General features: G+C 40.6%; 1 protein-coding gene across 3 annotated transcripts; it reads right to left on the minus strand.

Annotated features, from left to right (window-relative positions):
* Positions 1 to 1,587: 1,587 nt before the first annotated feature.
* Positions 1,588 to 2,254, minus strand: IQCF6 (IQ motif containing F6). 3 transcript variants are annotated; one of them, XM_043443320.1, is made up of 2 exons: positions 2,227 to 2,254; positions 1,588 to 2,015 (listed from the first exon to the last, which is right to left on the minus strand). In XM_043443320.1, exons 1-2 carry the CDS (start codon positions 2,239 to 2,241, stop codon positions 1,647 to 1,649), a joined length of 384 nt encoding a protein of 127 aa, XP_043299255.1. In that variant the 5' UTR covers positions 2,242 to 2,254; the 3' UTR covers positions 1,588 to 1,646. The 3 variants fall into 3 exon arrangements, with proteins under 3 accessions (XP_043299255.1, XP_043299254.1, XP_043299256.1); XM_043443319.1 differs by having other exon boundaries at positions 2,170 to 2,254; XM_043443321.1 differs by lacking the exon at positions 2,227 to 2,254 and adding an exon at positions 2,126 to 2,143 and having other exon boundaries at positions 1,647 to 2,021.
* Positions 2,255 to 15,016: the final 12,762 nt, after the last annotated feature.

Here is a 15,016-nt window from a genome sequence, read left to right on the forward strand (position 1 = left end):
GAATTTCAGTGCCCAGGCAACTTCCCAGCCCAGATAAAGCAGAATCTCTGGGTGAGCCTAGGCATCAGGGCATTCCAGTATCTTAGGGGATTCCAGTGCCCATTGTAGACTGTAAATCAGAGAGTTAAACTCTTGCTATCATAGATTTGAAACACCTCTCACTGCAGGGGTGAATGCCTCACGGGCTAAATCATGCAGAATTCCTGCCATGTTGTTTGTAGACCTAACTAGTTTCCTACCACTCACCACTGCCAGTAGAGGAGGAGAAAGCTGTGTTGAAGCGCCTAAAAAGGGTGGAAGAGTGAGGAACCTAGCTGCATCATTGCCACTTGCAGCTATTGGAGATGATAGATACTGGACTGAACCCTGAATCCTCACATCTGTCACAGCTGTTCTAGGGACATCCTGCCCTGAATCCCAAACACACACACACACATACACAATGAGCCCTGGGGTGAGGGAGAACCTTACCCAGCTGTAAGGCCAATGAAAACCTCTGGCTTCTGTACACCTCCCCAGCTGGTCCTCCCATCCCTGTGCTGGCCAAATCCTGGGGAGGGTCATGGACCTCAGACTCCTGGGATGCAGGTTCAGACAAGTATCACACCTGATATAGGGTGAGAGTGAGGGACTTGGGCATGTTTGACAAAGCAGAGACTGAGAGAGCATATTCAGAGATGATTGAGACATAAATGCCAAGAGATAATAAGAGCCTCAGCAAAGCATAGACACCTCAGCACCCACTCACGGCAGGCTCAGCAGAGGGTGTGGTAGTTTGTGAGAGGGTTGCGGGAGAGAGGGAATCTTGAGGGAAGGGCAGCTCAGCTGCTTCTGAGGATGTGATAAGGTTTAGAAGCTGTATCCCCAAGCTAATGACCTCTGATGGCAGAGGGATAGCCCTCCTGCCTGTTCACCCCTATTCTTCCTCTGCTTGTTAATCCACTCCAATCCCCAGGCTCTCTCCCCCCACACCAACTCCATGCTTGGTTCTCCAGGAAGTGGCCAGCACAGGGCGGGGTTGCGGGGTTGCGGGGTGGGGGCCGTGTCTCTTAGCCCCTGGGGAGGGAGGCAGCAGGCACAGCTGCAGCCTCTCTGCTCCTGCCCCGGCCTCCCCCAGGGGCTGGCTTTAGCTGGCTGTTCCCCTTGAGGCATAGCGCCTGTCCTGCTGCTGCTCAGCTGGGGGTACCCTGTCCTCCTGGCTCTCTGCCAAGCTCTGTGCCCGCCCTGAGGGCCCTGCCAATCAGAAGCCTGTGGAATCCTGCCCTTCCCAGCTGGCTCTGACTGCAGCCAGTCCTAATCTGAATGGAAATTGCCTGGCAGGGGCTGCAGAGGAGTAAAGCCCAGTGCCTACCCAAATTGTGGTGGGAGCTGGGATCAGGCTGGCTCAAGTGTCAGAGCTGGCCCTGAGCCCTGAGCTTTCTTTTGGGTACAAGATTGGTCAGGTTTACTTTAGGAGCAAGGGCTAGTGTGAGTTGTCCTGGGACAGGCTTTAGACTATGCCAGGAAATCATTTTTTTGGAGGGTGGAAGGCAGGAAAATAAGGGGCTGATCCCTCTTCTGTGGGTCTGATTTCCAACGGGCACGACCATGGTCAGTAAATGTCTTTATTGGAAGAGAGATCCAGTCTCCTTGGCTCTACCAGCACCCTAGGTCATGAGGATTTCGATGTCGAGCTCTAGCCGGCTGGCCCTGACCTCATAGCGGCCCCGGATCAGGCCTCGGGTTTGGCTGGCATGCCAGCGCCAGTGAGACTGGATGATGCAGGCCGCTTGGCGTGCCTGGAGAAACCGTCTGCGGGCCTGCCACATGCGAACCTGTGCCTGCACCTTCACCACTGCCCATTCCTGGCAGGCGTAGAGTCTTAGTGCCAGGCGCCGTCTTTGCTCCAGCATCTTGGCCTGCATCGACCTCCACCAGCACTGGATGACCCAGGCCCTGAGTGCTGCATGCAGTAACGTCCGGCGTACCATGTTGCCACGCCACCATGACTGAATCTTTATGGCTGCCTTCTCTAACTGATTGGGGGAAGGAAGAACATGGAGATGCTCAGTGGGGTACCCTCCCATTCCTAACCCCACCTCTGGTGCTGGGAGGAAAGGGGGCCTGGCCCAGGTAGCCCTGGCCTCTTATTTCTGGGCCCCATCCATCTTATTTCCAAACCCTACTCACCTTTAGACACTGCTCATTATCCTCTGGACAGATCCCTTCTGTATGAGCCTCACTCACATTTTGTGTGTCCATGGCCCTGGTCTTTAGAGTCCACTCATCTATCAGTTAGGCCACCCTAGTCTGTAGCCCCGCCCTCAACTGTTAGGCACCCTATCACTAGACTCCGCCCACCTGCACACAAGTTTCCCCTCATTAGGCCTATTCATCCACATTTCACCCACATCTCTTTCTCCTTTTGTTTGTATCTTCTTATGGATTGACCAGCCACCTTATTTATTGATACCCATAACTTTAAGTGGGCTGTCATTATTTCTTGCTTTCAGTTTATTTCTCAGACTCAGCTGGTGCCTTAAACCTTGCTCTTTCTACAGCTTCTAGCCACTTATTTCTGATCCTGCTGGTGTCAGTGGAGAGAAAGATTCATTCAACTTTCCTTCAAGTAAGGGTTTACACACACATACTCATTACCAGTGTGGGTTTCTGGAAGCCTAAGTGTCAGGGTCTTTGGGAGGGACCTGAGCAGTGTGTTCATGGGCTAGTATGTGTTTTGTTAAATTTGTGGAAGCAAGATATTTTATCTGCAATTGGAGAGGGCTTCTGTCGCCCCTTCTCTGACCCCCTTTGTCACCCTCTTCTTGTCAGGTGCCATGGAATGGCTGCAGTTTCTTTTGGAATGTGACTAAGGGGAAGCTGAGTTGGGATATACTTAGTATGGGTTAATGTGATAGATTTATGTGGTCCCAGTCACCCCTGGGAATAGGTAAATTCTTGTTAGACATTCTGCTAGCAATGACTTCCAGGAGTTTTCCTACCTGTTACAACACCCATTCACCTGTGTCATGGTTTGATATGGGGACAGAAGTGCAGCTATGGTGATGTGGACACTCCCTGCAGTGCCTGGCACCAGAAGTGTAGGTACAGTGGAGGAAAAGCAAGATTTGAAAAGTTTGAAGACAAAAACTGGTCCACAGAAAATTCTTACTGTTTTTAGACACGTAAAATCCTAAGTAGTAGATTCTGTTTTCATTGATGCTTGATTAAAATTGAAGTTCTGTCTTGTCAGAAATATAATACTTGACAATGCAGTGAAACAGTTATAAATATTACAAGCTTTTTTTTTCTGTTTTAGTATCAATTCTGTAAAATAGAGTTTATCAGAATTCCAGAATCGATGCTTTTGAACTGTGGTGTTGGAGACTCTTGAGAGTCCCTTGGACAGCACAGAGATTCAGCCAGTCCATTCTGAAGGAAATCAGTCCTGAATATTCATTGGAAGGACTGTTGCTGAAGCTGAAACTCCAATGCTTTGGCCACCTGATGCGAAGAGCTGACTCATTTGAAAAGACCCTGATGCTGGGAAAGATTGAAGGCGGAAGGAGAAGAGGACGACAGAGGATGAGATGGTTGGATGGCATCACTGACTCAATGGACATAAGTTTGAGTAAACTCTGGGAATTGGTGATGGACAGGGAGGCCTGGCATGCTGCAGTCCATGGGTTTCAAAGAGTCGGACATGACTGACTGACCGAACTGAACAGTGATTACAGGAACCAACCAGAACTTCTATGAATGGTGTACATGCTGGCATGAAAAATCCTGTTTTACGCATCTTGAAAGGCAATAATGTTTCTATAGAAAATCATATGAAAAATCATCATATGAAGAAGTAATAAAAGACTATACAGCAAAAAATGTAGGAAAAATACCACAGAGGTAGGACACTTAATTAATATATATGTTGTTACATTTGTGATCTCTGCCACCTCTTTTATATGTGTCATTTGTTGTCTTGACTTGTCCTAAATATTCACTGGCCTGATTTTAAGTCTATAATTTTGTATTCTTTTTCTTAAAGTAGGCCTTCCAATTTATAAAAACTTTAGTTCCCACAAAACCTGGGTCTGCCCTGCTGTGCTGTAAGAATGCAACTCTGTGGCCAGGGCTCATGGGAGCTCACATGAGTTTCTAGAATTCAGAGTTAGGACTGAAACTGCAGAAACAGATGATGCAGAGCTGCTGTGCGTCCTTTGGGATTTGAAAGGCCATTCTGGCTCTAGTTTTAACATGCATGATATTCCTCATTTTTCTACATGAGCCACATACTGTGGCTTCTGTTTATGTGTATTTGAGGCCTCGTACCATCACTTCTACTAATTGCCATGGCACTGTCCATCAGCGTGTCTTACAGATTCTGGCCCTATTTTCAAGCAAGCAACTTCTTTAGGTCACATTAAAAGTCCTCGAGAGCGGACCCTGTTGCCTCCATTAATGTCTGTCAATCTGAGTGAGTGGAACGCTGGTATCGGCCATCTCTAAGGCCTGCGTCATTGCATTGAACCATCGGTCCTGGTGTCAGGCATCTACTTCCAGTCCAATATGCTGGATTCTGAAGGGATCACTTATAAAGGGGCTGTGGTTGTGGCCAACACTCAGGCTCAGTCTATGCAGGTCAGACTGCCAACACTAGACCTCACTGTTCCTTGGGGATCTCTCCCCTACCCACCTCTGGCCTGGCTGTTTATTGCCAGAATGTCTTGGCTTTGTCTCCTTAGAAGTCTCTGGAAAAACCTGTCAGCCTCTTTTACGTTCACGCTTTTGTAGTTATTCACAAAGTGGCAGCGTATGAGGCCGAAGCCAGGAAGATGCACTCCCTGAGTCCTATCCTACTAAGTGTTCACAGACCACATTCCTTGGTCTCTATTTCCTCACTGCTCCCTTCTCCAGATTCTGCCTTCTTTTCTCCCCTGGGTTATAAATACAGTATGTCTGTTTCTAAAATACAGAAAAATGCAGACATATAAAGCAGAAAGTGAATTTCCTTTAAATTTACTCCCAGAGATAGTCTTTCAGACCTTATGCCATGCACAGACTTAAATTTGATATTAAGAATAATTAATTTTTTATTGAAGTATAGTTGATTTACAATGCTCTATTAGTTTTTGGTATATAGCAAATTGAGTTTTATCCATACATATATATGGACTCTCAGATTCTTTTCCATTATAGTTTAAATAATTTATTTTTAATCCATACATTTACGAACAAATTTCTGCCTTATATTATTACTGCTGCTAGTTTGGAGAGTATCCTGGACAATTAGCTATGAATTTATGGACATAGAACATCCATGTACCTTAAGAAATAGAAAACTGTTTTATGTGTTTCTGTGTATCTTTTTTAAGTAATTGAGGTAAAACCCATATAACATAAATTGACCATTTTAACCATTTTAAAGTTTATGATTCAGTTGCTTTTAGTGCATTTGCAGTGTTTTACAACCCAAGAATACTAGATTGGGTAGCCTATCCCTTCTCCAGTGGATCTTCCCAACCCAGGAATTGAACTGGGGTCTCCTACCTTGCAGGCGGATTCTTCACCAACTGAGCTACCAGGGAAGCCTCTATGCAACCATCACTACTATCCAAGTCCAGTTTCTAATTTCATCTAATTTTAATTCTAATTTCATCATCCCCAAAAGAAACCCTGTACCCATTAAGTAGTTACTTCCCTTTATCTTTCCCTAACCCCACACTCTGGCAACCAGTAATCTGCTTATAGTCTCTTAAGGATTTGCCTCCCATGGACATTTCATATAAATAGAATCATATACTATATGGCCTTTTGTGTCTGGGGTTCTTTCACTTAGCATGTTTTTTCAGGGTTCCATGTAGAATGTATCAGTACTTCATTCTTTTTTATGGCTAAATAATATCCCATTGTATAGATAAATTTTGTCTATACGTAAGTTAACAGGGATTTGAATTGTTTTCACTCTTTGGTGATTGTGAACAATACTATTATGAGCATTTGGTGGATTTTGTAGGATTTTCTCTATGTAAGATCATGTAATCTGCAAATAGAGATAGTTTTACTTGTTCCTTTCCACTTTGGATGAATTTTAGTTCTCTTTCTTACTTAATTGCCGTGACTAAAACTTTAAAGGTCAACATTCAGAAAACTAAGATCATGGCATCCGGTCCCATCACTTCATGGCAAATAGATGGGGAAACAGTGGAAACAGTGGCTGACTTTATTTTTTTGGGCTCCAAAATCCCTGCAGATGGTGACTGCAGCCATGAAATTAAAAGACGCTTACTCCTTGGAAGGAAAGTTATGACCAACCTAGACAGCATATTGAAAAGCAGAGACATTACTTTGTCAATAAAGGTCCGTCTAGTCAAGGCTATGGTTTTTCCAGTGGTCATGTATGGATGTGAGAGTTGGATTATAAAGAAAGCTGAGCACCGAAGAACTGATGCTTCTGAACTGTGGTGTTGGAGAAGACTCTTGAGAGTCCCTTGGACTGCAAGAAGATCCAACCAGTCCATCCTAAAGGAGATCAGTCCTGAGTGTTCATTGGAAGGACTTATGTTGAAGCTGAAACTCCAATACTTTGGCCACCTGATGTGAAGAGCTGACTCATTGGAAAAGACCCCGATACTGGGAAAGATTGAGGGCAGGAGGAGAAGAGGATGACAGAGGATGAGATGGTTGGATGGCATCACTGACTCAAAGGATATGGGTTTGGGTGGACTCCAGGATTTGGTGATGGTCAGGGAGGCCTGGTGTGCTGCGGTTCATGGGGTTGCAAAGAGTTGGACACGACTGAGTGACTGAACTGAACTGAAAACTTTTCAGTACAGTGTTGAGTAGCAGTGGTGAGAGAAGGTATCTTTGTTTTATTCCTCATCTTAGAGGAAAAAACTTTCAGTCTTTCACTATTAAGTATGATATTAACTGTAGTTTTTTCATAGCTGCCCTTGATTGGTTTGAGAAGTTCCCTTCTATTCCTAGTTTATTGAATGGTTTCCTTTTTAATCACAAAAAGATGTTAGATTTTGTAAAATTCTTTTTCTCTATCAGTTGAGATAATCCTATGACTTTTCCCCCTTTATTCTATTAATATGGTATATTACTACATTGGTCTTGGTATATTGAACCTGCCTTGAATTCTTGGGGTTAATCCTATTAGGTCATGATGTGTAACCCTATCAGTATGCTTTTAGATTTTATTTCCTAGTATTTTGCTGAAGATTTTTACATCTGTACTCATAATTGGTATTGGTCTTTTGTTTTATTTTAGTGTCTTTGTCTGGCTTTGGTGTCATAGTGATGCTGACCTCAAAGAATGAGTTAGGAAGTTTCCTTTTCTTCTGTTTTTGGAAAGAATGTTAGAAGAATTGGTGTCAGTTCTTTCATGTTTTATAAAATGCACCAATGAAGTGAACCAGCCCTGGGCTTTCTTTATTGGAAGTTTTGGATTACTTACTCATTTCTTTTCTTGTTATACATCTGTTCAGACCTTCTTCAGTCAGTTTGGGTAGTTTGTATTTCTAGGCATGTGTTCTAGGTTATCTTATTTGTTGGCATACAATTATTCATAGTATTCTCTTCTGATTCTTTTTTATTTTATAAGGTCACTAGTTGCTCTTGGTTTTAATAATTTGAGTTTATTGTTGTTACTCAAGAACTCCAATACAGTGTTCAAAAGGATTTGAGGGGAGCGATACCACTTTTCTCTCTGACTTTAACACTTTTTGTGCTTTACCACCAATAAGAGTATTGGTGGGAGGTTTCTCTTAGCTAAACTTTTCAAATTAATTATGTTTCTTCCTATTCTAATATGCTCATGGTTTTAGGCTTTATTTTTAAGATTATATTTTATTATTTCCAGTTTTATTGAGAAATTATCTATGCATCAGTGTAAAAGTTTAAGTCATACTGCATGATGGTTTGATTTACATATATTGTGAAATGATTACCACAGCTAACATCCATCTTCTCATATAGATAAAATAAGAATTTTTCTCCCTGTGATGAGAACTCTTAGGATTTATTCTCTTAACAACTTTACTATATATCATAGAGTGATAACTATAGTCATCATGTTGTATACCACATCTCTAGTACTTAATCATCTGGTAAGTGAAGTTTGTACCTTTTGATCACCTTCCTCCAATTCCTCCTCCCCCCTCTCTGCCTCTGGTAACCACAAGTCTGATCTCTTTTTCAATGAGTTTTTTTTTTTTTTTTTTTTTTTAGTAAGGATTCCACTTATAAGTGTGATCATACAGTATTTGTCTTTCTCTGAAAATATTTTATTTTCTAGAGCAGTTTTAGGTTCACAGCAAAATTCAGCAGAAGGTACAGGGAATTCCCATTTACTTCCTGGACCTACGCATGTATAACCTCCTCCATTGTCAACATTGTTCACCAAAATGGTGCATTTATTACAACTGATGAACCTACACTGACACCCAAAATTTATAGTTTACATTAGAGTTCACTCTTCTTGTGGGCTTCCCTGGTGGCTTAGCTGGTAAAGAATCTGCCTGCAATGTGAGAGACCCGGGTTTGATTCCTGGGTTGGGATGATTCCCCTGGAGAAGGGAACGGCTACCTACTCCAGTATTCTGGCCTGGAGAATTCCATGGACTTCATAGTCCATGGGGTCGCAAAGAGTTGGACACGACTGAGCAATTTTCACATTTCACTTTTCTTCTTCTTGTCCATTCCAGGGATATAGGTAAATGTGTAATGAATGACATGTATCCACCATTATAGTATCATACAGAGTATTTTTACTGCCCTAAAAATCCTCTGTGCTTCACATATTTATCCTTCTCTCCTCCAACCCCAGGCAACCAGTGGTCTTTTTGCCATTTCCATAGTTTTGGCTTTTCTAGAATGTCATATAGTTGGAATCATACAATATGTGGCCTTTTCAGATTGGCTTCTTTCACATGGTAATGTGCATTTATTGAGCCACCATGTCTTTTCATGGCTTGATAGCTCTTTTTTTTAACATTAGTTAATATTCCATTATCTAGGTGTTCACAGTTTATCTACTTATTCACCTACTGAAAGACATCTTGATTGCTTCCAAGTTTTGGCAATTATGAATAAATACGCTGTAATCATCTGTGTGCAGATTTTTGTGGGAACATAAATTTCTAACTCCTTCGGATATATATCAAGGAACAAGTTTGCTGGATCATATGGGAAGAGTGTGCTTATTTTTGTAAGAGACTACTGAACTGTCTTTCAAGTTGGCTGTAACAGTTTGTATTCCCAGTCACTAGCAGTTAATGAGAGTTCCTGTTGTTTCATATTCCCACTAACATTTGGTGTTACCAATGTTCTGGATTTTGGCGATTCTGGTATGTGTTGTAGTGGTTTCTCATTGTTTTTTAATTTGCATGTTTCTGATGATGTATGGTGTGATGCATGTTTTCATGTGCTTATTTGCTGTTTGTATATCTTCTTTGGTGAGGTGTCTGGAAAGGTTTTTGGCCCATTTTTAAGCTAAGTTGTTTGCTAATTTTTTTTTAATGAAGAATTTTATTAAATGTTTTTCTTTTTATAACTATAGAGAGAATTAAATGGTTTTCTTCTTATATCTGTTAACAATGTGAATTACATCAATAGATTTTTTTTTTTTTACTGTGGAAATTTCCTCACAGTGGTGGGCCTTGGCCATATTTAAGACTACCTGGCATCTGAGCCCTGTCTTTGGGGACTACCTGTCTTATCTGTCTTTGTGGAAGACAGCTTGCCTCTAATTATAGAGATGTAAATGCCAGTTTCTTGCTTTTCCAGCTTCCCTGGCTGCTGGGCAGACATACGACGGGTTTGGCCAGTCAAATGTACCCACAGGGTTTTTCAACTTGCAGTTTGGGATGCGGAGAACGAAGAGAGCGTCCTTTGTGCCTGTGGTGGAATCTTCATCAGGCTAGTTCTAGGGTGTGGTGTTTTCTGTGGTGTTGGATATGTAGCTTTTCTTTGCTCTATTTGCTTCTCTCTCTCTCTCTCTTTTTTTCTTTCTTTGGCCACACAGTGGGATTTTAGTTCTCCAACCAGAATCAAACCCCAGCTCTCAGCAATGAGAGCATGGAGTCCTAACCACTGGACTGCCAGGGAATTACCTGCTGTTTGTTTGTGAGACTGCCCTTCATGCTTCTTGAAAATCTGGTGAGTGAATAAATATTGTTTCAGTACTTTTATTTTCTGCTTAAATAAATATGAATCAGCTTGTATTGTCTATATTTAAGAAAATGATAAATACACTTGCATTCATGAGATAAATTCTACTCATTTAAGTATTATTTGAAATTATCATTGGATTCAGCTTGTTAATATTTGCATGTGGGTTCACAAGCCAGATTGGCTTATATAGTTTTCTCTTCCTATGCTTACCTAACCTGATTTTGATGTCAAATGGATGCTGACTTCTGGGAGTATTTCTGAAGAAAAAATTCCCAGAGTAGAGCTGCTGGATCAAGGGGTTTGTGCATTTTTCATTTTGATGGATTTTATCAAATTGATACTCAAAGAGGTTTTGCCAATTTACATTCTAACCAACAACATATAATACTGCCTGTTTCTCTTTACTCTTAGGAGCTTGAAGGACCTGTCATTAACAGTTAACCTTTTATTTTTTTTAATGTGTGAATTAAGCATCTTTGCATATGTTCAGAATCTTTTCCCGCCCGCTGTTTCTTTTTTCTGAACTGCTGGTTTTTCTTATTTGGGCAAAGTTCTGGTTTAACCTTTTGCCCTGCAGTGATCTTCTGGTCTGGAAGCTTAGTTCTCTCTGATGTTGATTTTAATGGGTGCTAAAACTGGAAACGACCCTCACTGGGAGGGAAGTTGGCATTGTTGTTTCTGCCTCCTAACTCAACACACTTTTCAGTTGTATCCACCACTTATGCAAAGATTTTATTGGCTTAAAAAGACTATATTTCCTAGTGACAGTCAACTATTCTACAAACAAATCAGGTATTGCATTTTAATATTTTAATAAATAGATCCTAAACCAATACAATTTTGGCAGGGGGAGGAGAGGATAAGTAAGTGAAAAGTAGGTGAAGAAATTTTATTTCCAAAACTTTAAGTATTAAGCTCTAAGAATTTTTATGAGGGAACCCCTTTCCTTTTCACAACCAAATCACATGAAGAAAAACCTTTCAAAGTATGCATTCTAAAAGTAGTTTCCATGGCGTTTTATTTTGGCTGATGAGCTCCCTCTGGAGGCAGGAAAATTATCAGCACCAGAGTTTCTTTTGGTTCCACTAATAGACTGTTATGACAACCCTAGACAGTGTTTTAAAAAGCAGAGACATTATTTTGCCAACAAAGGTCCATATAGTCAAAGCTATGGTTTTTCTGGTAGTCAAGTATGGATGTGAGAGTTGGACCATAAAGAAGGCTGAACGCCAAAGAATTGATGCTTTTGAACTGTGGTGTTGGAGAAGACTCCTGAGAGTCCCTTAGACTGCAAGGAGATCCAACCAGTCAGTCCTTAAGAAAATCAATCCTGAATATTCATTGGAAGGACCGATGCTGAAGCTGGAGCTCCAATACTTTGGCCACCTGATGTGAAGAGCTGACTCATTAGAAAAGACCCTGATGCTGGGAAAATTGAAGGCAGGAGGAGAAGGAGATGCCAGAGGATGAGATGGTTGGATGGCATCACCAACTCAATGGATGTGAGTTTGAGCAAGCTCTGAGATGGTGAAGGACAGGGAAGTCTGGCATGCTGCAGTCCACGGGGTCACAAAAAGTCAGACGTGACTGAGTGACTGAACAAGCAACAATATACTGTTATGCATGTGTGCATGCTAAGTCGCCTCAGTTGTGTCTGACTTTTTGCGACCCTATGGACTGTAGCCCACCAAGCTCCTCTGTCCATGTAATTCTCCAGGCAAGAATACTGGAGTGGGTTGCCATGCCCTCCTCCAGGGGAATCTTCCCAACCCAGGGATGAAACCCTAGTCTCTTATTCTCCTTCATTGGCAGGAGTTCTTTATCACTAGTGCCGTGTGGGAAGTCCCCCAAATACTGTTATAACAGTATTAAATTAATTCGGCAAGGTGGCAGGCTACAAAATTGAAGACAAAAATCAGTTGCTAACAATGAACAATCCTAAAAGAAAATTATCCCTGAAAATCCATTTACAATAGCATCAAAAAAATTAAAATACTTAGGAACAAATTTAACTAAGAAAGTGAGAGACTCATACAATGAAAACTATAGAGCATTGCTGAAAATAACTAAAGAAAATATAAACAAATAGAAATATACTTTGTTAATGTATCAAAAGACTTAGCAAGATGTCAGTACTATCCAAAATAATCTATAGATTCAGTGCAATCCCTATCAAAATCCTGATGACATTTTTTTGCAGAAATAGAAAAGTCTAACCTAAAATTCATATGTAATCTCAGAAACCCTGAATATCCAAAAAAAATCTTGAAAAAAAAAATTAAGCTTAAAGGGCCTACACTTTGTAGTCTCGGAACTTACTACAACATTACAGTAATCAAAATAGTATGGTACTGGCATGAAGACCGACGAAATAGAAAAGAGAGCTCAGAAATAAACCCTTACATATGTATTCAAATTATTTTTTACAAGAATGCCAAGACCACCCAATGGGGGAAAGGACGGTGCTTTAAACAACTGGTATGGAGAAAACCAGATATCTACATGCATACGTGTGAAATTGTACCCATATCCAACACCATATAAAAAATAAAGTGGATCAGAGTTCTAAAACTCTTAGAGTGAAAGAGGTAAAAAATTGTACAACGTTGGATTTGGCAATGATTTCTTGGATGTGACACTGAAGGCACAGGCAACAAAGAAAAAAGACAAACTGGACTGCAGGAAAATTTAAAATTTTTATGCGTCAAAAGACACTGTTGACAGAGCAAAGAGGCAATCCATGGAATGAGAAAAAATATTTGAAATCACTTATCTGGTAAGAAATTAAAATCCAGAACACATAGAAGCTTTTAAATCTCAACAACAACAAAACCCAATTTAAAATGAACAAAGGACTTGAATAGACATTTGTCCAAAGGAGATAATGCAAATGACCAATAAGTACAGGTAAAAATGCTCAACATTTCTGATCATTAAGGAAATGCAAGTCAAAATTACAATGAGATACCACCTCACATCTGTTTGGATAGATACTATTTTTTTTTTCCTAAATGGAAAATAACAAATGGAGATGAGAATGTGGAGAAACTGGAACTGTTGTACCCTGTTGGTGGGAATGTAAGGTGGTATAGCTGCTGTATAAAAAAAAATTAAAGATGGAATTACGATGTGGCAGTTCCATTCCAGAGTTTTGAAGAATATTTGTTTATGTGTGTTTATAGCAGCATTTTTCACAACAGCTAAAATATCAAAGCACCCATGTGTCCATCAGTGGATAAATGAATAAGCAAAATGTGGTATATACATACAATGGAATATTATTTAGCCTTAAAACAGAAGGTAATTCTGACTTATGCCACAATGTAGATGAAACTTGAGGACATTATGCTAACTGAAGTAAGTCAGTCACAAAACAGCAAATACTGAATGACTTCACTTTATAGAAGGTATTTGGAGCAGTTAAAATCATAGAGATACTGGAGTAGTTAAAAGTCATAAAGAAAGACAAATTCTACATAATAGAATTGTGGTTACCTGGGGCTGGAGGTGGAGGAATGGGTGGTTATTGTTTAATGGGTATCAAGTTTCAATTTTACAAGAAGAAAAGAGTTATGTACAGGAATGGTGGTGACAGTGTACAGCATTGTTGTTATTCAGTCTCTAAGTTGTGTCTGACTCTTTGCCACCCCATGGACTGCAGCACACCAGGCTTCCCTGGACTTCACTATCTCCCGGAGTCTGCTCAAACTTATGTCCATTGAGTCAGTGATGCCATCCAACCATCTCATCCTCTGTCACCCTCTTCTCCTCTTACCCTCTGTCTTTCCCAGCATCAAGGTCTTTTCCAGTGAGTCAGCTCTTCATATCAGGTGGCCAAAGTATTGGAGCTTCAGCTTCAGCATCAGATCTTCCAATGAATATTCAGGGTTGATTTCCTTTAGGATTGACAGGTTTGATCTCCTTGCTGTCCAAGGGTGAACATATATAATACCACTGAACTGTACACTTAAAATGGTTAAGTGGTAAATTTTGTATTATTTGTATCTTATGACAATAAAAAAGTAAATGGTGACTAGAATTAAAGCTGAAAAAGTTGAAGCACTTAAGGGAAGCAGAAAATAGATGGGTGTTCCATATAAATAAGAGAAATCTAGATTGTTGATGTCACAAGTGTTCAGTGTTCTGGACACGATTAAAAAAATAAAAAGGTGAACTCAACATTGGTATCTTATTCACTATTCTGGTTAGTGGTAGAGGTGGTGGGAAGTATGGTGAAGAGGTAGTTGAAAAGTCAACAAGGTGATTTTTTTTTTTCTTTTGCCGAATTCCATGGCATGTGGTATCTTAGTTCCCTGACCAGGAATCAAACCTGTGCCTCCTGAAGTGGAAACACAGATTCTTAATCAGTGGACCATCAGGGAAGTCCCAACAAGTTGATTTTTTGAGCAGAATTTTTGACAGTTTCTTTGTGAAGAGGCACAGAATTTGCAGACCAGGACTGCCACGAATGAGGGCATCCTGGTAAATACCCAGTGTTTCATGTTGGAAGCCAAGAGGACTTAGATACCAGGAGAAAAGTGAATTCAAAATAGACTAGCATTTCCAATGATGAAAAGTCAGTTTCACATCATCTCAGAAACTGGTTTAAGGAAACCCAGGATTTCTAATGCTCCAGTCACCTACCAGAGCAAATGTAAATCATCTCTGAAGAAAGAGATTTTCTTTTTGAAAATTTTTCTTATACAGCATCCATCACTCAATAAAAAATAGCCAAACTCAAGGCCAAAAAAAAAAAAAGCTTGAAAACAAGAGAAATAACTGACAGGAGAATTAGACTCACAAGTGGAGACGAATAATGAAGGTACACGTACAAAGTTTTAAAATAAATTCTTAATGTGTT

The sequence above is a fragment of the Cervus canadensis genome, chromosome 22, assembly GCF_019320065.1.
Source record: "Cervus canadensis isolate Bull #8, Minnesota chromosome 22, ASM1932006v1, whole genome shotgun sequence".
Lineage (NCBI taxonomy): Eukaryota > Metazoa > Chordata > Mammalia > Artiodactyla > Cervidae > Cervus > Cervus canadensis.